The sequence below is a fragment of the Cygnus atratus genome, chromosome 3, assembly GCF_013377495.2.
Source record: "Cygnus atratus isolate AKBS03 ecotype Queensland, Australia chromosome 3, CAtr_DNAZoo_HiC_assembly, whole genome shotgun sequence".
NCBI lineage: Eukaryota > Metazoa > Chordata > Aves > Anseriformes > Anatidae > Cygnus > Cygnus atratus.
The window spans coordinates 28,450,549-28,476,647 of record NC_066364.1 but is presented as its reverse complement, the minus strand read 5'-3'; the positions used below and the strand labels follow the sequence as shown (position 1 = coordinate 28,476,647).

General features: G+C 37.8%; 1 protein-coding gene across 1 annotated transcript in view; it reads left to right on the top strand.

Annotated features, from left to right (window-relative positions):
• Positions 1-26,099, top strand: part of EYS (eyes shut homolog) — a 728,533-nt gene that overhangs the window by 437,513 nt on the left and 264,921 nt on the right. The window contains exons 22-24 of the mRNA XM_035543068.2: positions 4,377-4,567; positions 6,286-6,377; positions 21,741-21,891. Of these exons, the coding sequence (XP_035398961.2) occupies positions 4,377-4,567; positions 6,286-6,377; positions 21,741-21,891 (434 nt within the window). The remainder of the gene's footprint in view (positions 1-4,376; positions 4,568-6,285; positions 6,378-21,740; positions 21,892-26,099) is intronic.

Sequence of the window (26,099 nt, the reverse complement as noted above, 5' to 3'; positions counted from 1 at the left end):
TATAATGGCGGTTTCTTACAGTGCTGTACTGGTACAGCTTCAGTCCCTTGGCAGGAAAAATGTCTTTAATGGATTTATTCCTCTCATCGTAGCAAGCAGTGAGGTTGACCAGACATGATTTGGCCTGGGTAAACCCATGCTGGCTGCTCCCAAACACCTTCTTGTCTTTCACATGTTAGGAAATGGCTTTTAAAAACATTTGCTCCATAACCTCACTGGGGAGCGTGTTTAGGCTGACTGGCCTATAGTTCTCTGAATCGTCCTTCTCCAAGACAGGTGCGATGTCTGCCTTTTTCCAGTCATCAGGAGTCTCCACTGACTGCTGTGACCTCTCAAAGATAGTAGAGAACCACCTTGCAGTGACATCAGACAGCTCCTTTAACACCTGTGTATGTATGGCATCGCATACCACAGACCTGGCCATGTCCAAGTGGGTTACGTCAGGTCTAACTTTCTTCTTCAACTGTGGGTACTGCTTTACTCTGCAAACTCTGCTGGGAGGGACCTGAGAGGCAGGGGAACAAGCCTTACCAGTGAAAACTAAGGCAAACTGAGTACCTCAACCTTTTTCCTACTGTTTTTCACTAGGTCCTACTGAACAGTGGGCCCACACAGCCTTCGTTTTGCTACCAATGTACTTACAGAAGCCTTTCTTATTGCCCTTCACATCCTTTGCTAGTTTCAACTCGAGCCTTGTTTTTCCTGACTCCCCATATTCCTGGTCTCATATTCCTTCCAAGCAGCCTGTCTCTGCTTCCAGCTCTGTGTGTTTCCTTTCTTGTGCTCTGAGGAGGATTAGTCAGCTCTCCTGAGCCTCTTTGCCCTCAAGGGCAGTTTCTGATGGGATTCTGCCAGAAAGATCCCCAGAAAGACTAAAATACATTCTTCTGAGTCCAGGGTTGCAATTCTGCTGTTTATCTTGGTTGCTTCTTTCCTTCTTTTCATTCTTTATGAAAAATAAATAACATTTCCAAGTAGGAAATTAATTGTTCATATTTTTCGTGAGAGAGTCCTTCCCACAGGTGCTTCTCTTTGAATGTTATAAGGTATTTCTAATTCAAAGAATAGTAAATGATATAGAAGATGTGTCCATGAAAAGGGAAAAACAATAGCTTGAATAAGAGTGTTTTATCCTAAGGTGGAACATAACAAAAGAGAAAAGCAGTAGAAAGAAGGAAGACGTTAACAGGAATCCTTCTGTGACTGAACCCATGCAAGCTGCAGAGTATGCATTAGACATTAGAAATATCCAGACACTGAAGCCCCACCATACAATAGGATAGGCTAATGAGCATATTAAAATCTTTGATTATTTCTGCCTGCCTTTAAAAAAACAGGATCTACACTTGTTTAACTCAGGTGTTAAATTTGAAACTCTCTATTCTGAAGCTTCGGCTGCCAAAGCTCACTGGAAGTGAGGAAATCCAGTAGATACTGGCAAGAATTAATGAAGATTGCCAGTCAGCTGGCTTGCAGAACTGTAGATGCTTACTGTTATGGTTAGGTCTGAAACCTTTTAACATTCTGATTTTAATGTGAATTCAAGTAAACATAAAAAAGTGGAGAGCTGTACGTACACAGGGGAACAAGCTACAACCGAAAAGATTTTGTAGGCCAAAGGGCTTTCCTGTTTCTTAGGAGAGCAAATGTTAGACATTCAGAGTTAAAGATAAAATGCAGCTTCAATTTCTTTTTTTTTTTTTCTTTGAAAGGGTTGGGTGATGAGCACTCTGCTTTAGGACAAATAACGATCTAGGAAGCCAGTTCTGGAGGTCAAACGAAAAAGCTGCATTTAAGTGTAGTGGGAGGATTATAAGCAAAGCTTATGTTCTATGAAAAGAGATTGTGTATTGTTACAAATAATGTAACAATCCTTACAGGTAAAACCACAGGGGTGGTTTTTTAATAGCTATTGTGTGAAGGTATGAAGCCATTTGTGATTCAAGTAGCACATTTTTATTGGTTTCAAAAAAAAACCTGTAGCCTGCTAAATAGTTTTCAGTGCTTTCTCTCATTAACTCCTTCCATATTTATGGACATGGAGCACTGTTTCAACAATTTAACTACTGAGCTGCTTCCTTTAAAAAGCTTTCTGGTTTGCACCATAAATATATTTCCCGTAAGAAGCCAAACTGGCCCTAAATCCACTGAATAATGGTGTGTATTGCTTTACAAGGCAGTGTCATTTGTGGCCATAGGAAGACAGAAGGATGTGGATGTCAGGGAGAATAAAGCTTTTTTTTTTTTTTTTTTTTTTTTTTTCTGCAGTGCTCTGTGTACCTATTATAATTATTCATACAAAGCTAAAGGTAGACACCACTAGCTCCTGTTTATTCAGTCCTTCCTGGAATTTAGTAGATAATCCAGTTATGACCTCAGTTACCAGAGCTGTGATATAGCTTCAGGAACCATGAGTAAATAAACGGCTTTGCTCTCTCCCTGTCTTTTTTTATTCTGCCCGCAATATACAGATTTTACTTCCCTGTACAGCTTTCTAGGTGATCAGATGCCTTGCATCAGCAGAACATCAGAGAAGAGACATAATTTTGACCTGCTTTGCTGAACACTGCACCAAAAAAAAAAAAAAAAATTTAAGGAATGAGGGCTGCAGGAAAGAGATGCTCTGTGCAACTTTGCTGTTCTTCAGCCAAGCTGGTCTCCTAAGTGGAGTCAAGAAAAAGACGTGGTTGGATATCAATATCTTAGAAGTGTGCGGATAAATGAAGGGTTCCATGGGAGGAGCAAAACCATGTGCAGGGGCATTTAGGGCAAATGGAACGAGGGGAAGATTTACAACTCAGGAAGGCACGCAAATAATGGGTGGGGACTGAAGGTAATCCTCTAAAGCTGTGTCTGCGCTTTTTAGAGGATTTGTTCTGTCTATAAAATGGAGGGTGTTTTCTGTGCAGTTTTTTTTTTTCTTTTTTTTTTTCATTGGGTTTTCTTAAATTTACAGATACAGGCTGATATTTCAAAACAGAAATTTAAAGATCATATACATTCAAGATTATGAAGTCATCTTTTTTCATCATTGGTCATTGACTGGCGTTGCTTGACATTTTTTGTTTCTTTTATTGTATATTGTATGTGTACATATATCACTGGTTTGTTGCTGTTTCTTTTTCACATCTTTCTGCAATTTTCTTTAAGAGCTTTGGTCAGGACTTGACTACAGATTTGACTACTTGGTTCAGTGTCTCTGAACTCAAATTTGTAAATAGCTTTCTGAAAAGTCATGAAAAGAAAAAAACATCATATATTTACAGTGATATACAAGAGGGCAATATTGGTAGTTTGTAATTTATTCTAGTATCATTGATGTTCAGAATTTAAACATATGTAGTAACGTATTTGCTGTTGGACTCAGTATCCAAGCAGATTGAAATTTTGCCTGTTTTGGAAAACAGAAATGGGATTTGTTACCTTTAAAGATACTCAGAATCACTCTATAGAATATTCAGTGAAATGTGAGCCAAGTAAAATAGAATCATTCACTTATTACATGCTATGTATTGTATCTAGGTTCATATTGTTGCACTGACTTTTAACAAAATTGGCGAATTGTTAATATACCTTTAAATTTGTAACAGTCTCATAAAGTTGATCAAGCAAGTAATTGTATGTTATGTGACTCTTCAAGTGAGACTATAGCATATTTCTGCTTGTGCAAAATCAAAATATTATAGTTGTATTAAAACAAAACTACTAAACAACTAAACTTCTTTTGTGTCACATGTGGAAGAGGATGCAATTTTTAATTCCTTACGAGCAGATAAATGTAGTCATTTGAGGTTCACTGTAAATATTGGCAAGTAAAAAAGCTAAGTGCATGTATGTATTTATGCACATTTGTACGGGTGCATATGTGCATGTTGAACACCCTGTTCTTGTGAAAACACAAACTGTGAAAGGGGAAGGGAAAGGGGAAAAAAATAAATAGGAAGGAAGGAAGGGGAAGAGAAAGAAAGAAATAAAATACCATGTGGTTTCTGCAAAGGCTTTCAAACTCCTTCATTTTTGCATCAAAAACTGTGAATAACTTCTCTTGGCTTATGCAGGAACCAAAGATTCTGTTGAAAAGATACTTCTGTGCTGCCAGATATGTTCCGAGTGCCATCAGCTTCAGAGCCTTTCCTTTCAGGCACTGATCCTAGTTGCCTGGTTAATATAAAACTTTATGTCCAGTTTTAAAAATTGTCAGCATTAGTCTTTTAAAGAAGAAAAGTAATAGTTTTTCAGATTCATATCTATCTGCTTGACAGATGTAAAAGAGTAGCCTTTATCTTTGCTACCATTAGCAGAATAAGAATGCAGTGAGTAAAGAGGAAAAATGTCTTTGTAGCCTTTTATTATATCTCTCAAAATTCCATTTACAGATTTTAGTTATGCTCGCTATTACGGTGATTCTTACCTGGAATTTCAAGGCTTGCATTTCAACATACTAAACTTCATCCACTTGGAATTTAAGACCCATGATCCTCATGGACTCCTCCTGTATATTGATCAGAGCCCAGAAACAATAGGACGGTTTTTAATTCAGCTTTTCATCAGACATGGCACCTTACAGGTAAGGCACCAAAATATTCTGCTGAAGGAGATGGAAGTAAAATTTGGGATTTATAGCAAAATTTTAATATATATATTTTAATATATATATTTCATTCTGTTTCCTACTGTAGAAGATCATATGTGCTATAGAAGTTCTTGAGATTCTTTAGTGTTTTAAGGAAAATAATTGTCAGACTTTTCATGTGGTAGGACAAAATCATGTCTGACAAGATTAATATGTCTTACAAGAGGTGGTGCTTGAGTACAACTGAATAGTGATAATAACTGCAATGTCTCATAGAAAATGTACACATTAAAAGACAAAAATAAAGAACAGATTTTTTCTCATTATCTTACATACAAAGCCTAAGCTTACTGAACCTCCTCATGTGCAAGTTCATTATAATTTTTTTAAGGGAAGAGGCTGTGGAACTGAGTCAATTTTGCATAGGAAAATTTACTGTGTAAGGGAAGAGAGACTAACTTCCTCACTGTTTGGGTCTGAGTAGAAACCTTTTACTTGATCTGTCATGTTAATTCATAGTTTCACAGGATTTGCCTGGCTTTTGTGGACAAATAAATAGAAATACATTTGTTTATAGACATTAAGGAGTGAAGTGTATGTTCCAGTACATCTTTACCTTTGGCAAATTACTCTCTCTTTTCTGAGAAAGAAATAGAACTTGCATTTGTGAAGAGGTATAAGAAGATATTAAGAGAAGTTACTTTTCTCATTAATGGATCTTCTTTTTTTTTTTTTTTATTACAAATTTCCAAAAGTTGGGCTGTAATTATATTCTTTTACAAGGATAGTGAAATGACTGTTAAGAACAGCGTATTTGCTTCATGTCGTAAAGAACATGGTCATTCTAAAAAAGGTGTGTAAATTGCAGATAATAAGGAAAAGAATCAAAATAACTTTTTATTTTGTTGTATTGTGATTTACTGTGTTTTATTATATTGTGACTATCTTTATCCAGAACAAGTGAGATTAGCTGGGGCAGGACATTATCCAAGGTTTAGAAAATGTTGATGGCTTTAAGTCCATCTTACTTGTATTCATGGTAAAGTAATGATGCAGAAAAATATTTTTCTAACATATCATAAGCACCATAAACTATGAAAGTACTTTAACTGACAAAAATCTATTCAGAGATCCCAGTGTGCCATGTTAAAACTAATTGAATTCACTTAATCATTCACAAAACTGGTCAATTAAATGTAGATTTAAAGCCCAATGAACAAATGGTTCTAAGCTCACAATCAAGCTACAATTACAAGTAGACAAACCATGAAATCAAGTGCTTGTTCACATTAGTATAGGAAATTAAATGGTGTTCCTAAATGCTCAGGCTTGCATGCTACATTACGTGTTTGGAAGTGTAAGGAGGCCATAAAATGGTAAGTAAAATTTACCCATGGCCAATGTTAATTTCATCTGGGTTGCAGATGGTCAACTTCTTTGCAGATCAGGTCTATAATAATAATACAATCTGATTGCAAAATACACAATGATAAAAGCATTTTCATGCAGGCTAGGAAACATTTATGTGTGCTTGTATATTTCTGCTATGATAGATTTCCTGATCCAGATCTTTAATGAAACATTAGTTTTTCTTGATATGCATGACATCCCTCAGGTTTTTATGCAACCATTCATTCTTTTTAAGTTTCTAAGCCAGTAGCTGTTTAATTATTAGAAATAATGTAAGAAAATAATTTTTTCCCATTCTGTAGTACCAGTTTCTATGTAATGAAGCAGCAGAAGTCAAAAACATCACAACTACAGATAGAGTGGATGATGGACACTGGTATAAAGTGCAAATTAGGTAAGTGTTACACTTTACTGTTGTCTGTGTTTATAATTACCTCAAAGATCATCTAGGTTGGACAGTTAGTTAATTCTAATGGCATTATATCTCGTTAGCTATAAGTGATACCTGAATATGTGCAATGAAATCATGCTATGGCAGTCTGGAATATGACATATCCTTGGACAGAGTGTTTCAAACTATAGTACAGTTGGACAATGCTTACCACATCAGCAATGTGCTTAAAGGAAATAAATTTATTTTCCTCTCTATCATGTAGCATAACAAACATGAGCATTCAGGAAGGGAAGGTACTGTGCAGTAGGCCCAAACCTAGTCCAGGAAAAAGCTCAGTTTCTGACAATGAAATGTGACTAATAGAAAAAACTGATATGGTAATTCTTGAAACTCACGGCTGCATTAACTACCATGATGTAAATGCACCTATTTTATGGATTTTTTTTTGTTCAAATCTGTGGTGGCTTTACCTTGCTGGGCAGCTGATATCCACCACAACTGCTCTCTCACTCCTCGTCTTCAAAGGGAAAGGGGGAGAAAATACAATGAAAAGGGCTCAAGGGTTGAGGTAAAGACAGGGAGATCACTCAACAATTACCATCGTGGGCAAAACAGACTCAGCACAGGGAGATTAGAGAAATGTATTGCCTATTACTAACAAGCTAGAAAAGTGAGAAACAAAGAAAACAAACTAAAAGCACCTTCCCCCACCCACCCTCTTCCACCTCCGCCTCCCAAGCGACGCAGAGGAACTAGGAATGGGGGCTGTGGTCAGTCCCTGACGCTTCATCTCTGCCGCTCCTTCACAGTCACTCTCTGCCCCTGCTCCACGTGGGGTCCCTCCCACGGGATGCCGTCCTTCCCGAACTGAGCCTGCGGGGGCTGCCCACAGGCAGCAGCTCTTCAAGAACTGCTCCCACATGGCTCCGTACCACGGGGTCCATCCCCCAGGAGCCAACTGCTCCAGCACGGGTCCCCAACATGTGGGCGGCAGCTCCCCCCAGACCCCCTGCTCCTGCGTGGGCTCCTCTCCACGGGCTGCAGCTCCGGCCCGGGAACTGCTCCTGCGGGGGCTCTCCATGGGCCACAGCCTCCTCCAGGCCACATCCACCTGCTCCACCGGGGGCTCCTCCACAGGGGGGCTGCAGCATGGAGATCTGCTCCATGTGGGACCCATGGGCTGTAGGGGTCCTCTCCACAGGCCGCAGGGGAACTTCTGCTCCTGTGCCTGGAGCACCTCCTGCCTTCCTGATGCACTGACCTTGGGGGCTGCAGGGCTGGTTCTCACTCCTCCCTCCCAGCTGCTGTTGCCCAGCAGATTTTTTTCCCTTTCTTAAATCTGCTTTCCCAGAGTCGCAAACGACATCGCTTATTGGCTCGTCTCTGGACAGCAGCAGGTCCCTTTGGAGCCCGCTGAAACTGGCCCTTATCTGACATGGGGCGGCTTCTGGATTCTTCTCACAGAAGCCACCACTGCAGCCTCCCACCACCAAAACCTTGCCATGTAAAGCCAATACAAACTCCACTGAGCAGAAAAGAACTTGAATCTTCAAACCAGTCCATGTGAATAGCCGGAGAGAAAAACAGTCCCATTTTTATTTCCAGTGTTTCTTTTGAGCCTAAGAAGGAAGCAGTGAATGGTGAATATTAAAAGACAGCTCAGGTAAGATGAGCTGAACTGATCTGTCATGTTGAAAAAGAGGGAATGCATAACATTAATGGGATTCAGAACATGTGTGCTGAGTAGTTGTTAATCACTCGACCCCCTCTAATGGACTGGAAATGGTTTTGGAAATTGTTTTAGGGTTTGAAAACTTAATGTTACCGATGTCAGAAGGATGTGGTTAGAAGTTGCTTCATCTTGTTTTAATCTAGCTTGTCTTCACATGTGCTCGAGTTAAGCAAATGCATATTCTGAACTGATAAGTATAATATCCACTGCTTGTTTCTACTAACAAAAATGTATTGTTGACTATTAGATTTGATACGGTCATTCTTGGAACGTGTGTTATTTATTAATTTAACATTTAATTTAATCAACTGTGGTATAATAAGGTATAGTAAAACTTAAAATAACTTTGGTGGAAAATTGCAGTAACTTATTCAACAGCTGCCTAGAGCTTTGCAAACATTATTTAGTCATCACAAAATTGACTTCCAGTGAGATAAAAAAGTTAAGTTCTGAATAACGCTACGTGGGAAGTTGGCAAAGCCAGGATGGGAATGTAGGAGTTACTGATTACTGTAACACAGTGTATATGCACAATGTGGGATCTTCTTCGTTCTGCAGATGTTGAGAATTATGACTAAATATCATGAGTAATAATAATTAAAAAAATATATGGTTCTTGTACTAGTTGTTGAAAGAAACTGTTTACTCATTAAAGTTCTCCATTAAAGTTAAAAACTCATTAAAGTATTCCAAATTCTTTGGAGCCCCTTTGAGGTGGCCCTATGATGGAAAGATTTTTGCCAAATTCACTAAAAGCAATGCATTTCAGTTACTGAAGTTAAACTTGCAAAGAATATACTGCCTGTATAGTATCATATTAAATGAAAAAAATAGAATCAAAAGCACTGCTGTGTAGTACAAAATGAAATACAGTGAAAATTAATGATAATATCTTCCTTTTCTGCTTACAGGAGAGTATTTTACTGCTTACTTTATTCCTCAGAAGTCATTGCTGGTGTGAATAAAATAAATGTCACACCTTCTAATGTTTGCAAATAAACATGCAGATTACTGTCAGACACTACACTGTATCCAGTTTTCATAGTTCACCAGAATATTCATACTGAAAGTAAAATAGAAGCATTGTTGAAATAAATTTTTCATGATGATAGAATATTGTGGCTACAGCTGTAACAATTGAATAAAATTAGATTCAGTAAGAGATTTTCATCACAGATCTTGGATAGCTTAATAATTTTGGATAGGATATCACTTTTTTGTCCCAGATAAGTCTTTATATACGGTGTTGGTTGTTTAAATCAAGCATGTTGCCAAGCTTTGCCTGAGAACAGTGCCCAAGAGTCCTGATTCGTATGTAAGCTAGTGCAGTTGTTTAGTAAGTCTATTTTTTAATGAAAATCGTGTTGTTTTTTTTTTTAACTTGCTTATCTGATTGTTTGGGTTTTGTGTTCTTAGGAATGTGAAAATGCAACAGTGAAAATCTGGATATGGACAAAACCTCACAGGGATTAGATTTTTGCAGGGCACTGTGGAGGAAAGAAAATGTTAAAAAGATTGAAGCACTTGGAAGTTTGTGTTTGTTCCAGTTGAGAATATGCAGTTACCTCACTGGCAATACGGGGGATTTTCTACCACAAACTTCTCATTCCACCCATTATAAGACCTCCTTCATTAACTGCTTAATATTTGTCTTCTTCAATCTTTGGCATCAAAACAAGTTGATAAAGTAACATGCATTGCAGAAACAGGCCGCACTGCATGTGCAATATTAGAAATTTGTCCTTTTCTTGGTCTACTATGCTCCATTTGAATAACAATCATTTCAGTACTGATAATAATAGTATCTTCATTTCGTTCATTAAATTAAATTATTTTTACTTATCTCGGATCACGGTTGGCAGTCACTTTAGCAAATCTAGCAGTTTATAAATTGTTTATGCAGTAGATGTCACTGATACAGCTTCTTTCTTTAAAATGAGTCTATCCAGTTCGTCCTTTTTGTTTATTTGACCCTGACCAGTAGGTTTAGAAAACTGGCGTAGAAGCTGCATCAGCCTAGAAATCATCTGCACAGAGTGCATTGTTCTCTTTTAACTCATAATGTTTGTAATTTGAGGTTTTCACTAGTTAACTACAGGGCTTCTGGTGATTGATTGCCTTGGTTTTGAGATGTGGATGTTTTCTGATTCTTCTAGTCAGAAAAGGATCTTTCTAATCATGGCATAATGCAACATATGCTCACTCTGGAGCTTGCACTTTGCTTGTTTGTTGATAGCTTTTCATGAAGGCCTGAAATAATCCATATGGTGCCAAATACGTTGTATATATTACCCTTCAGAATATGCTACGAAGCCCGTTATCTTCCCTAGGGCTTTCAGGCAGGTAAGATAAGCAGATAATAGATAAAATTGTTAGAAAAAAAAACGCAGACAGTGATAGAGAAGCCTGTTTCTTATTGTGTTGAGCTGTGGATACCTCTGTGCTGTTGTTGTTGTTTTTTAATGGTGAATTCTTATTTGTATTTTATCACAAAGGTGCTGAACATTGGTCTTGATTTGGAACATAAGAGCATATAGGTGAAGAGGTCATCCCCGTGCTGTTCTGAGTACTGTGTAAATGCAATGTACTCTACTTGATGGAAACATCCCAAATTGGCCATCTCCTCAAAAGCCAGTGTAAGCCACCAGTTACTAACAGCAGTGGCTGCTGGTTAATTAGAAGTGTGCTCATGCTATAAGAAGTATATTCTTGGTGTAAGATAGCTTCATGCTCTTTTCATTTTCTGGGCCTCTCAGAAGGAAGCTATCAATGGACTTGCATCAGCTGCAAGACACTTTAGGAAATCTAAGACATTTTAGGAAATATAACCTAAAATATGTCTGGTGACTATCACAGAGATGAAAGGCAAGAAGTGAAGAGTATCCCCCAGAAAGGGTGTTCTGGTACATATCTAAAAGAAAAAAGAACCTGGCTTTGCAGCAATAAAGAGTAGCTATTGGCACGAGTAGTTCAAAAAGCGGGAGCCTTTAAATTCTAAGTGCTGAAGATTTCTGTTCCATGGTAACACTGTTATGGCCCACTGACAGAGCATGACCGTGGCACAGAAATGGCAATGCTGGATTGAACCAAGAAAATCAAAGGAGATTCTGATTTATGAACTGTGAGATTAAAAACAAATATGAATCAAAACGACTAAACAGAGGAAAAGTTTTGAAATCTTCATAGTCAGAATGACTGTTTATATATTTTCCAGTTCATTCTGCAACCCCATGCAGTGTATTTAGAGAATTAATTTGATTTTAATCATTTCACAGATAAGTAGAAAGGGAGTTGAGTGAACAACATTCCCTCCTGTGACTAATGGTATTCCTTACTTTATCTCATAAATACTTGATAATTTAAATGTAGCTTAAACTATCTTTCTATTTAGAGGTCAAGTGTTCAAAATAAATAATGGTACTTCTTAAGAATAAATGTTCAATCAAAAAGGTTTTTCAGGTTATAAGATTTTTTGGCCAAGAACCTAATCCTCCCTTTCTGATAACTTAGAGCACTATGGAAATAATGACTTTTTAGATGCTGGAGATGAATAACAATGTAAATACAGCATCTCGCTAAAAAGCATCAGAACAATTAAAGTATAATAAACTTAGATAAACAAAGTGGTCTATGCATAGGATGAATGCTGAGAATGCACTGATGGTATGTGATGCTGAAGGAATGTGAAATGAAATTATACTTACCCAGTTTGTTTTGAGAGTAAGCATTAATTTCTGTTGCTGAAGATTATTTTTGTGTACAAGTACCAGAAATGAGTTTCTTGTACAATGTGTCAAAGCATTTAACTTCTATTAATCTTTGGTATATTCGAAATACTAATTTTTAGTGTTTTGAGCATTTTTTTCTGTTTTTGTTTTCTGAAGAGAGAACATCTTAAACTTTAGTAGAACTGCTTTACCAAAGCCATCATCTCTTCTTTGAATTGTCATTATAATGAAAAACAAAACTGTATTTTTATTTCTAGATTCTGAAACTATCATTTTTCCTTACTTACAGTTTCCTTTCTTTCTCCCTTTTCAGTAGAAAAGCAAAGAAACAACTCTTACTCACTGCTGCAGAGCACGAAATTCCCTATCTTTTAGAAATACTTTTTCAACATTTTATGTATTGCCAAAGGCTTTTCCTGAGGACATATCCTTAACTGGTTCTATGTTTAAGCACATTTAAATCCTGTGATATCCCATGTGATCTATACAGAAACTCTTAACTCCATTCTTCACACTATTAATTTCCAATAGCCCAAATTGCTAATTTTAAAATGAAGTAGTTACAACATTGACTGACATCTTTTATACATTTGAAATAACTTTTACTTGTTAAAAGTAATAGAACATAATAGTATCCTATTTTTGAATAGTTTTACTTATTTAGAAAGCATACCTGATGTACACAATACACACAATCCAATAACTTTTTAAATACTTTAAATGTGCTCTGCCCATTGACTTCGTAAAAAATAGTGTTTTTAAGTTCTCATGTTTTCACATCTGATGCCAATATATGTTACACTATATATGCATATATAATAAGAGCAAATACAACAGACATCACAAAGGGAAAAATAGTGTAGCATTTAAAGATATTTAATAGAATTTATTTTCCCCTCCACAGATAATTCTTACATCACTTGAATACTACAGATTAAGATACCATAGGCTACCATTTTTACCGAAGATAAAATTTCTTGGGTTTGGAGCTTCAGGCAAGAAGCAACCACCCATTTGACCACCAAGGAGCTGTTAACTTTACCTCCTCTATTTCAGAATTTTGATCAGAATTTTGTTCAGAAAGCCACAAACTTAATTTGAATCAAACCTGTATTTCTTCAACATCTTCCTAAGGTACATTCTGCTATGGTCACCTCTGCCTAAAACCACAGTATGGTGAGGAACGTGTGTGTATCCAAATGATTCTGGCTGGCAAACCCCGACCAGTACTTCAGTGAAAGGCTGAAACAAGAAAGTTGGGTAAAGTTTCCTTTCATAGCCTGCTAGCCCTATGTCTCTTAGGTATGTCACCTTGACTACATGAACAAACAGTGGCAGATATCTAAGAAGTGTAATTCACAGTTATCTCAAAAAAGTATCTTTTTACTTGCTAGGTATGCTTTCCCCACAAAACTCAAGCTCTGCTATTTGAGAAGTGTCACAGAGTATGGAGAAACAAAATTAATTAGCCAGTTCAGTAATGGGCGAAAAATGCTGTTAGGCACTGCACATTGCATCCAGAAGCCTGAAGGCATGAGTTTTATAAAAATCCTTGTACTGAGGCAGCAGGAGTATTTGAAAGATAATACAAGGCATTCTTTTTCACAGAAGAGAGAGAGGCACACACAGAGAGCAGGACAAGCAGTATAGCTGTCTTGTTTATTCAGAGGATGCCATGTGAATACTGTGCACTGCAACTCCTACTTGGTAAGAAGGAAGCTGTCTTTCTACTTTATCCTGCATGATGCACTTTCAGTCAGAGCCATCTGGAGGGAGGGAGATTGCTCTTCTTCTGAAAGCAAATAAGCTTTGTTTCCCTGAAGGACAGGATGGAGCTTGCAAAGTCTGCAGCAGCAGTGTGGACTGGGAGAATGCAGAAAAAAAAAAAAAAAGGAGTCTGCCTGCTGTAGGAAGCGAACGCTAAGTTGACCCTTGTAAGATCATGGAAGGAAACTTTTGTTCAGAACCAACAATATATAGTATGAAATTTCTTCAAGTTAGAGAATATCTTTACATTACCCCTTATTTAATCTATCACATTTAGTTCTACATTTTCATTATTTAAAAAGTTACCTTTTTACACTCTGGTTATTTTGTGCTCTAAACAAAACCTACCTTTAAATAGTGGGTTCCTTTTATGTCTTTTTGGAAGTCACTTTAATGGAAGATGGACAAGTCCCATTAAAGGGAGACTTTTGGCCTCAGGGAGACTCTATTTTATTTTTATTTTTTAATTTTTTTTCATGTTTAAGCTGCTTTTTTCTTTCTGTCTTCCTTCTTCTTACCCACCTTATCCAGTGACCAGAGCTCATATAGAGATATGATCTAGTTAAAAATATGTACTGTTTTTGTTTTCAGCTGAGTGATTTGCTTAATGCAAATTGCTGTGCAAAGAGAAGAGAGGGAACGTGTGAATGCCTGTGGAGTGAAAGCTGGAACTTTCCTTTTTGCCTCAGCTGGCAGTCAAACCACATCTACAGATGTATTGGAAGTGCCAGGGAGATGACCGAGGCTCTGTAACTACTATACATATTCCCAGTCCTCCCTTTACTTTTAGCATTTCTCCAAAATGTTAGCTTAAATCTCATCTTCTTATAATGAGCAGTTTACTTTTTAGAAACAAGCTTTCTGTCAGAAAAAAAAAATACCATGCTGTTACGCTGCTAATGTAGCATGAGCATACTCATTTAGAGCATTATGTAGTAAAGGTTTCAGCTCTGCATTGCTGGATGTGTCAGAATACCCTGTACCATTCTGAAGTCTCTGCAACAAGTACTTTATTCATTCAACAAAAACAAAGATTTCACAGAGAAAGAAAGAACAGTAAAATACAGAAATGATTACAGAGAAAACTGGAATTAATATTTGGAAACTAACCTTTCAGTTAGTTTCCAGAAACTGAGAATACTGGAAGTAGACTTTCTCCTTGCATATACATCTCAGAAGATTTGCACTGATCAAATCTTCTAAGAAATCAAAACATTGAAAATAAAACTGATGCAATGACAGAAAATCTAGCATACAAAAAAATGAAGAATTATGGGAAAATACTTTATTCCAAATGCTTTATTAAAAGTGCTTTCCTTTTTTTTTTCCTGTTATTAATGAGATTGACAGTTTCTCACTGTCAGTCTTTTATAGTACTAAATGCAGAGATAATCTCTACGTATGCATGAATGTATGTATGTACGTAGGTATTTTATTTGGGTAAATGGAAGATTAAATGTAACAGAGATCCAAATACCTTTTTGAGACCTCAATGGAAATATGGAGAAGTATTTCTCTTCTTTAAGGTCCCAAATTCTTAATCTGTTTAAAATGCTGAACACATATTAATTGTAATGACAGCTTTTGCATAGCTGAGTTAAAGTTTAGACATCAGGAGTTTTTATCTTTTTAGTATTACAAAAGTACATTTGTTTACAGCTAAATAATGTTTACTTTTGCATCAATATTATGTAAAAAATATTATTTGGAGTGAAAAACCATCAGGAAATCAAAGCTCAATATGTTGTGCATGGTTTTTATATTCCGCAAAGAATGATTATTTTTCGTAATCTTCATGAGAATCAACAGAAAATAAGCAACTGCCTTTTTCTAACAATGTAATTGAATGCAGTGGATTTAATTATACTAAAATGGTCATAATAACAGGTAATAACAATACGGCCAATTAGCTTAATACAAACTGTTGTTTTACAGCCTTTTTATAAGATAAGAGTTTGGTTAGTCATGCCACATCTTGGGTACAAATCACATAATACATCTTTTCAGAACTCTGCCATCAAAGGAGACATTCAGAGGTTAAAATTCGGGATCATCAAAGAAACATATCTCTGTCATGTAGTGGTCTATTCTTGTTCACTAGGTAATGCAAAAATAATTTGTCATTGCTGTTCTCTTTTACTTGGGATCTCAAAGGAGTTCTTTAGTCTCACTTGTAAGAATGAAAGTTTTCTGCTTTATCTTCTGAAAAAACTTGTTGTAGGGACAGGAACATAAAAACAGTAGACTCTAATAATATGCAACATACCTAAAACTTTGTTCTATATTATTGTCTGAGGAACATCAAACGACACATTGATAATAACGGTGGATTCAGGGTTCTGCAGCTGCCATGGCCCCATGCCACAGTCGTGGAAGTGATGCTGAGGAGAACACAGACAGGGTGTAGAGACCAGAAATGATCCTGACCCTCAGAGATCATGTCATCATGAATTCCCACCGTGTAAGTGTCATCCTATGCAGTGCGGTCTTTCTGTTTCACTTGAAATAAAATGTCAGTGTTGCAAGTCTAAATCCAACTCTAAGCTTGCCACTGTCACAATGTTTGGGTACAGTACTCTCATTTGGGCCAAGCTGTTCAGTAAATGACACTTCTTTTGCATCTGCCTGCATCAACTTGAACGAAATGCGCATTTAATTAGTGTAAATAGCATTTAAGGTTGTTACAATTAAGCAGCAAGAAACTTAGAGCTCTCCAAATTGCAAAGACAGAAGTGGCCAAAGACCAGCATATATTTTTTTCTTCTCCAGCTAAATATATAGGAGTAAATAAAATCATCTGAAGACTGTTCTCTGGACCTCATGCCAACTGACAGGCCCTAGATCATGCTTATAAAAGTACTTCTTGCAGAATACGTTGGCAACATTCAAAATAGGAATGATTCCTGAACTACCCTAACCGGTGAACTTTTTCAGTTTCACGGGTGATACTAGAGGGGTGGCAACATTTATAGGAACTGGAATAACTTGATAAAAATATGGATGATTATGTGTCAGCACCTCATGTTGTGGACCTTTTTTTTTTTAGTAAGTGTAACTTTTGTGAAAAGAATAAGGGGGTACCATATTTATTCATTACTTAGAATGTAATCCAAAGATTTTTTCCCCCCTGTATTCTTAGAGACCTTTACATGATGCCTTGTCATTCATTTCATTGTCCTTACTTATCTCACTCTGCAAGACCAGACAAAGAAATCAACTCCAGAAAATATAAGTGCTGTCAGAGAGAACAAGAAAAAATATGTTGTTGACTCATTAGTTCATCTGCAACATTAAAGAGCGTGTTACCCTGGTGTCTCAGTTGGGAACGATCAGGACCAACAGATGTGAGGAGTCTAAAACGATGCATCTTATTGCAGAGTGAAAATGTAATGACTCTGAGAGTAACTGATGTTGCCTATCTAAATAAATTTACACAGGGTAATGTGAGTGTAAACGGTATGTGGATGGAGAGTGGTGACTCCTTTATGGTTGTCTGGTCAAGGACCTCCTTCAGTACCTACCAAAAGGGATAAGAAAGGGCCAGGGACACAAACCTGGCCAAAAAAATGAGGAATGAGTGAGGGGAACCAAGCCTGGCCCCCCACACTAATTGATGAGGACAGTGAGAGTGTAGGGATGTTCAAGGTTATCTGCTCAGGGACCTTGTCAGCTGGGAAACTAAGGCAAAAAGGGGGAAGACAGAAACAAAGTGTACCAAGACACAGAGCTAACAAAGCAAACATAGAGACAATGACAAGGAACAAACCTCCCCATCAGGCTAATTGGTGAGCTAACAAGAAGCTGCAGCTGCCGCTTCAGGAAGATCAGCCTGGAGTTTGCAGCTGATGAAACTGTGAACAGGGATGGCAGACTGGGAGAGGTGCAGGAGTCAGAGAGCTCTGCTAAGCCATGAGGGGACTGCAGGGGAAAGGGCAAAAAGGAGGAACAAAGAGGGAAAAATGCAGAAAAAGAGTATAAAAGGGGCCGGTTGCATGTAAAATGGGGCAGTCACTCCGCTTGTCTGGCCGATCACTGCACTCTGTCCTTTCTCCTTACACATTCCCATTAAATCTTAACCACCTCAGCATTTCCTCACTCTGTGTGTGTGCTGCAAGGGCTAAGTGCCAGCTGCTGGCGAGACCTGCAGGTGCGTGAGTGAAACTGGTGCCAGCTACAGGAGTCAGGCTGGCGGTGTGGGGATCCCTGGCCTGTGGTGCCCACGGCTGGAGTGAGTGGGGGTCCACAGCTGGAGCTCTCTCGATCTGGGGAGGGGAGGTCCTACAGACTTTAAGCCCGGGGTCACCATCATGAGTGACAATCGGTGCCAGTCACTGAAGTCAGACCCGGGGTACAGGCACCCCTGGCCGTGCGTTGTCAGCTGCCAGGGTCAGTGGGGTCTCAGCGTCAGCTCCTGGAGCGAGTGGGGTCTTTAACTCCCCATCATGGGGCAGGAGCAGTGTGTGCCCCCAAACCAGCCTCTGGGGGTCTGGCGGGAGCAAAGCGAGTGTGGGGCTCAGCACTGGTGGCTGGAGCAGAGCCATGGCTCAAAGCCTGGCTGCTGGAAGGATCTACTCGATGCTGGGTGAAAACAGAGGGAAACAGTGGAGGTTGCTCTGATTCTTTTTTTTTTTTTTAAGCTAACAAATCTATATAAAGTAATGATTAAGCGCAGTGAAAATGAAATATGTTTCTGAGCTTTAATTAATCAGTTGTCTTCAACAAGATCAGGGAACTTGTGTGCTTTTTTTTTAGCATATATGATAATAAAACTTCTCTTTCGTTCTTGCAGTTCACAACTCATATTTGACACAGTTGTTTGCAGACCTACTGTGGTTTTTGTTTAATAGACTGAATGCTAACATCACATCCTAAATATTTCAAGGGTAATTAGTGAATTGTTTACTCTTGATCACATTCAAAGTGAAATTGCTAAGCAGGTAAAAGTTTCAGTCTTGGTTCTAGAACAAGAGGTTTACCTTCCTTATCAGGAAACCCAGATTAAAAGAGCTTTACACCACTTTCTCTGGACATCCCCTTTTCCCTCCTCCTCTTCCCCCATTTGTTTTATTACCTTTTTACCATTTTATGATAATCCCAAACATGCCGTTCAATCTTCACTGACAAATGTCAGCAAGTAAGGACATTATGTAAAAGAATTTGGATTTCATAAAGCTATTGTCATGCTTAGGTACCTTTTTCCCAGCAGTTATCAAATGATTATCTGACCTTTCTGTCCTTCCAACCCGAAATGCATTGGGCGATGGATTTAACACTGTTTAGATAGAACTCATCTTCAGGTTATAATTAATAGGCCCGTATTTAATCATTACATTTATGTAAGTACAAATGAGAAATCTGTGAACTATTACTGCTGGGTTGGACTGAGGCACAATTACCGGTAGCTTACCCAGCAAAAGTGCTCGATTGTTGCTGTATGCATTTCCACATTTATAATTATGCAAAAAGCCCTGTCTTCTTACTTGACCTTTAAAGCACCCAATGTGCTGATTGTAGAAAAAGTATTTTAAAAGCCTGATGGAAATTTCATAGAGTGCATATGCGACCTGGTGATTGTATCATCAGCAAATGCTAAACAATAATGGTTTAAGGTTGTTATTCTAATTTGGCCAGACCCTGCTACATTCAATCAAGCACAATCAAAGGTTCATGGCTGACATTCTAACAAGCGCAGGGTGAATGCAGCTCACACACTATTGAATTGCATTAACTTGTTTTCTGACATAAAGTACTGGGAATTAATTTCAAAATACGTTTATATATGCACACAGAAATACCTCTGCAAATCCATCATAGAAGCTTTTAAGGAAGAGCTAACAAATAGGTCTAAAGCCACTGTGAAAAGAACTGTATTTTTAAATAGAGGGCTTGTGTAATACAAGTACCCATGTGGTCATGTAACCAGTTACAGTGCTAGCAACTCAAAATATGTAGAAGAAAAATAGTAACTTATTTTTTTGAAGAAAAAGTTGTTGTGTGGTCAGCTTTCTTTTGTTTAGCACATCTGTAAATGAGTTTAAAAAAAAATCAAAAATGAAAACTCTTCCTGTCGGTTCCTCTCCTAACTTTCTTCCATTCCACTCTTAAGAATTATGGTGCATTAAAACATATGATATAAAATATTTCAGAAAGATTATGACACTATTATTATCCCTTTATTGATAAATATTATGTCCTATTATCAGAAAGAGAAGAAATTTTAGATCTTTAAAAGTCACTGCTTTTTTCCTTTAGAACTCTCACCAAAGCTTGCTGCTGCAGAATGACTGCAGTCAGGCTGTCACACTTGGTTCAAGCCTTAGGAAAAAACAGCTTGATCGTAGCAAACAGAGCCACTGAGAATGCACGGATGAAATTACATGCATTATCAGCAAACTTCCTTTGTAACCAAGTAATGAATACAGTGTGCTGCAGAACCTTGTGTATTTGCTTATCTACCAAACATGGCAGGAAAACATTTCATTCTGTGATAGCAGTTCTAGCTACAATTTCCTCCTTGCCTTCATTCGGGTTAGCAAGTTTAAAAAAAAAAAATTAATAATTAGCAAGTTTCAAAAAAACTCTGTAAAAAATGAGGTGATTTTTTTTTTTGATCTCATCAACTGATTCCTTACGTTTATTTTTAGCCCACAGAAGCCCTTTGTAATTTCTCTTATATTGATTTCATCAACAAAGCAAAACAATGCTTTTCATGCAAAGTTATTCACCATAGGATGGACATGCTGTTTGCTTTGCCTGCAAAAATGCTTATAGGCCTTTCAGTTAAAAGGCTAACATCACATTCGCATTTTTCTCTGAATATATCGCAAAACCAGAATTATACAGGAAATAAGCATAGAGAACTGCTTGCAAGTGTTGCTAATGTGGAGTCTTCATCCTCTCAAGAAAAAAGATAGGAGACCTTATCAAATGGTATGTGAAAAATCCTTTATATATCATTATCTAGAAAAGATAATGAAGAAACTGCTTTGCAATGCTTTTTGTCTAACTGTTTGTTTCAGAAGCTGATTTTGCATTATCAAACATAAACTGAGTTCATACCTTATCTATAGCATCCTAGCAAAAATACATGCTATTAGGTTTATATAGTTCTGTTTAGTATATTCTATTTTTACACAGATTTTTCGTGGCACCTGTATTACAAAGGCACTTGAATACTTTTATACATAAGGCTGATTGAACACTGTTTCTTTGACACTGAGCTTCACCAGAACTCCTCTGCTTCATTTGCTGAAAGAAATCCCTACCTGGGAGGCTCTTGTTTAGTTCTGGTATTTCTCCACCATGCTGTCTTTCATGAAGACTGAGGCCTTGCAGCCAGTTGGTTACGGGAATGTAAATAAGCTTTTCGTCTGCAAAAATAAATTTAAGAAAATGAAATTATTTACTTTGTACCTTCTGTTTATTGTTAACAATGTATTGATTCTGTTAAGAGTGACATTGTTAAAGGATGTGTGGACAAGGAGAGGGAGAAGGGAATGAATGTGTTAATATCAGGGCCTGATATTACTGCCTTCAGTCTTAGGAATGACGCTTTTGAAAATAAGTATTACAGATTACAGTAGGTCTGCACACTGTAAAATGCAGTGTATTTCAAATTGCTTTTCTGGATTATCTCTTTTGTGTGGTGAAAAAGGATATTTAAAAGATTTTAGGTCAATAGATGTTTTTCTGTCAAATTAAAAACCTTTTTGCTATTGTTAAAAGTGGTCTAACTTTTTTATTCAGCCACTAAGTTTTGACTTTTTTAGCAATTACACTGCTTAGATTTCCAGTGTGGTTTCATTTTAATGGAAGTTCAAGCCCCAATCACATGCCAACTTACAGCTTATTAAACATCTTCTTTTGTGTTTCTAGTCTTTAATACCAAAACAGGTATTTACATGATTTTCTTTACTCATTGTTTTAGTAACAGCCTCTTGTGGTTTGGCCCCAGCAGGCAGCTGAGCCCCACATGGCAGCTTGCTCCCTCTCCCCAGGCGGGGAGAGAATTGGAAAGGTAAAAGTGCAAGAGCTCAGTTTTACCCAGCTTTACCGTGAGACAACTTAATTAATTTGTCAGATAGTAATGTAAACTATATATGGTGGTAAAATGTCTCTATTTCTAAATTTATGCAGGCAAGGCATGGTGCCATGTGAAGCAGAAATGTCAGTCCTGGAGATATCTGCAAAGACAAGAATGCCTAGCAATTTCTGGTCCAGTTCGTATCAGCTTGAAACAGGATCCGTATTCTTCGGTGGTTTGCCTCATCCTTATGCAATAAAACAGGTATTTTTTATCATTATTTATTTTAAGATGTTTTTATTTAAGGAATGGTTTATTGAATAAAATATAATTGAAGAAATTTAAATTATACAAAAATAAAAATTTCTTACAGTCTTTTGAGGATTACATCCAAGGTATGAGTGTGCTGCAGAGTTTTTCTGGTGCCTGGGACTTCAGTAAAAACAGCACTGTGACTTCATCTGCAATCCTGTTTGCCTTGAGTAGGCAGAGTTAGGGAGTAAACATGAGCAAACCTAGAGCAAATCTTTTATGAAGATGTGGTAAGTATAATAGCACTGAGTTTCAGAACCAAAGAGGACCTCTGCTTGCACCCTGTGCTGGCACAGAAAGGTGTGTCTAAAAATGAGAGGAGAGAGAACCTGTGGAACTGCATCCAGGATTGACAAGTATGGAACAGGAGCTTGAATGTGTGGGGCTACGCTTGTAGTATGGTAAGGGTGTACATGGGGGTGAGGAGTAATGCTCAATAGGACTAACACAGAGTTAGGGAAGAAGTAAGCTGTGAAAATGGTGATGAGAGTACATACCAGGGCATGCAGTGGGCTGGAGAGAAGTGGATCAGTACTGAGTTGTTGTTATGGAGGAATTTGGGGTAGGGTAGTCACAGTAACAGACATCACTGAGTGACTTTAATGTTCTTGCGGAGCAGGAGGAGCACAGACACCAATTTCTATCCTATGACACACACTCTACACACTTGGTTTGATCAAAGCCCCAGCCCTGTAATCCAGCTGAGATAGGAGCTAAACACCCACTCCAGCTTCCAGAAGTGCAGCCCCTGTATGGAGCAGTTCCCAGATGGCTCAGCCTTCTATGTCTTGTCAGGTGTCTCAGTATGGAGAACCCCTCCACACCCAAGGGACTACTTTCTTAAGTATTTATGGCTTTGCAAATTAAATTGTCAGCATAAGGTGCCAGAGGCCTTTCTAGTCACATAGCCCCAGGACAACCCCTGATGTTCCCCTTACCTAAAGGCAACCAGTGTTGCTAGGTGGTTGATTTCACCCCCTAGTCTTATGTCCCAGCTGTGGTACAAGAAAGTAAAGTTGTTTATTATTAAATAACAAAGTTTATCTGTGAGTCTTTATTTGTTTTCCACATATAGTGGAGTACACTGAACTGTTAGTACTGGGTCAGCATAGACCAGATCTCATTTATCTGAGCAGTGGTCTTGGGTACTCATGGCCCCCATGGCTGTAACAAAGTTAATCTGTGTTGTTTGTTTTCCCCAGGCATAGCACAGTTATAGTCAGAGGTAAATACATGTAGCCAAAATTTCATTTTTCTGAGCCTTACTTGCGGGTAGGCTTCACCCTGTGACCATTGTTTTAACCTCTTCATTTCTATTCTGCTCTTTGGCAGGTGAAGGTCACCTTATCATGAGGTGAATACAGTAACTTCAAGCACAGATGTGTTTTTGATGCTGTGTTTGTAATGCAGCATTTCTAGATTGCATTTTGCTTGTAATAAATTACATAGTAACCAATGGAATGGCAATGCTGTTGAAATCCAATTTAAATGTTCTTGTGAGTAGGTGCTTTTAGGGTAGTAAAATACTCATCCAAAATTATACTTCTAAATACTATGTACTGGCATTAAGAGAACATGTCAAATAGCTTTTGCAATCATATAACTTTTCCCTTAATTCAAACATTCATATTCAACTAACCATTCGTATGGAATATTTTATCATATTTGTTGCATATAAAATTTAATTTACTATAGGAATCTATCTTCAAGAAGTATTCTAAACTAACAGGAAAGAAGGAAACAGCACTATCACTGTTTAAATGACATTTCTTGTAGAAGCTAAGTGAAATATTTTGGGGGCTCTCTAAAGAGGCTGCATTGAAGATTTAGAGAAGTTCAGTCTCTGGAGGGTATTTAGGAGAAGGTAAAGAAGCAATTTGTTTGAGGGCTGTTACTTAATAATGTGTGTGTGAGAAGGAAGCCTGAGATAGTAAAGAGCTTTTCACCAGCCAAAGGCGAAATAAAATCCAGGACAAGAAGTTTACCTTATGCAAGTTAAAATAACAATAAAACACAATGTTTTACGGGTAATTTACTGTGAAAACATATTGCCTGTACCTGTGTAGGACTCATAACAAGATGAGCTTTCTTCAAGTATGTGGCAATAGATGATTCTGTTCTTAATGCAGGATTATTAGGTTATAGTCTATGTTATTATTATGTTATGGTCTATGCTTTTATGTTTATCATGTTTATTATGTTATGGTCTATGTTTTTTTATTTAGATGAGGTAAAAACAGCATTGTGGGACAACTGTAAGTGCTCGAGCTGATGATACCTTACACTTTCTGAGTACTAGTAGGGGTATGTTCATTAAATGTCCCAAATGGTAAAAATGCATCTTAAACTATCAGTTGCCTCTCCAGTTGCCTCTTCAGTTTTCCACAACACTTTTTTGCAGTTTACTGCTTTTTGTTTGAGATTACGTAAACCTTTTATTTTCCTTCATTTTCCTTTCTCCTTTATGATTTCTGTGCTCATTTTTATCTTTTCTTAGTGTCTCATTTTGCCCTTTTTTTTTTTGTAGCTTTTGGCAAGTTTGATTTTCCTTGGTTTTCCCATCAAATTGTGTTGGCTATAAGCCACGTGCAGTCTATAAAGGCTGTATGCTCCCTTTTTATCAGGTAATGGAGAACAGTCTGTCTAAGTTCTTTTTATTTTGACTATTCATTCCCAGCAGCAGAAAACCACTCCTGGAAGTTTCTTTCTCGTCAGCTTTGACCCAGGCAGTCTGGTTGCTATTGTAAAACCTTCACCATCCCCAAAACAGAGAAGGTCTGTTTCTGACCTTGATCCTGCAGTTTGCTTCAAGGGAGATTTCAGCTCCAGCTGGGACTCAGCTCTTCCTGGCAAATGCTCTGATCACTCTTGGAGTCGAGTCTGATAATGACCCTCATGATACCTGTGGTATCTGCCTAATAATCCATTGTCTTGTTTTAGATGAGCTCCTTCTCTCACTAGAGTAGTTCATTGTGCTGTTGGCTGTTGGCCCTCCTACTGTCCAATTTTGTGGAAGTTGTAGAGAACAGTAATTTCAGACCCTAGACTGCTTTAGTTGATGCCAGTTGCCATCTAATGGGAACCAGGGCCATAGCTGTTGTCAAAGGATTTGTCCATATTATTGGAACAGGCTCACACTACATTATTGATTTCCATCCTAGACCCCTTTTTCTTTCTTTATTAGTGAAGTTTGATATGATTGGTGCTGCCCTCAAGGTAAAACATTCTCTGAGGATTTCCTATATTGCAATTTCCTAATCAGCTCTTGGGTGCCCATGCACTTTTTCCACATAATTATTTTTGGTCTGTATGTTTATTATTCTGCATTGCTTAGAGTCAGAGTGCCCTCAACATACAAGGCAAGGTGCAACAGTTAGTCTTTGCCTTTCGGTCTAAAGTTGAAGCTTACATTTCCAAAAATTAAGGGAAATTACTTTCCCTACCTTGACAGCTTTCCATTTTGTTCTTTAATACCATTCTGCATTAGGGGTACTGTAAGGGGTACCCATTTACTCTTTCATTGGGGGTCTTTTTAGGGTCTTTCACGAATTACTGAGAAGTTACTGTTTCTCTGTATGTACTCATAGAGGTCTTGAGTCTTTTCTGAACATGACTGGCATTCTGCCTGGCATACACCATCTTGAATGGAAATATCAATAAACAAAGTCATAATACTTCTAGGCTAGAAGGCTTGATTAGCACCACATATACATGTTTCCACCACTCAGGGTAATAAAAGACTTTGCATGCTATCAACAGAAGTTTGAATTTCCTTCCTAACCACCCTCTACTGATTTCCCTGGCTGTTGCCACAGCTTGGGAATGCAGAGATTATAGCCTTATAGAGAACAGATATATTACTCTCAAGGCAGCGATGTGTTTAAAAGAACATTTGTGACATCTGGGGAAGCAATGTTATACTACTTAATAGATTTCCTCACTAATCAGAAACTCTCAGACCTCCCAGATGACTGTGTCTAGTAGCAGTAGTTGGGGGGAGAAACGCTGTCAAGAGTAGAGCAGGACAGACTGATGGACTACTTAAGTGAGTTGAATAAAGAAAGTATCATGGGTCCAGATGGAATGCACACAAGCAAGCATGTGCTAGTAGCTCATGTTATTGCAAGGCCACTCTCTGTCATCTTTAAAAGACTATAGCA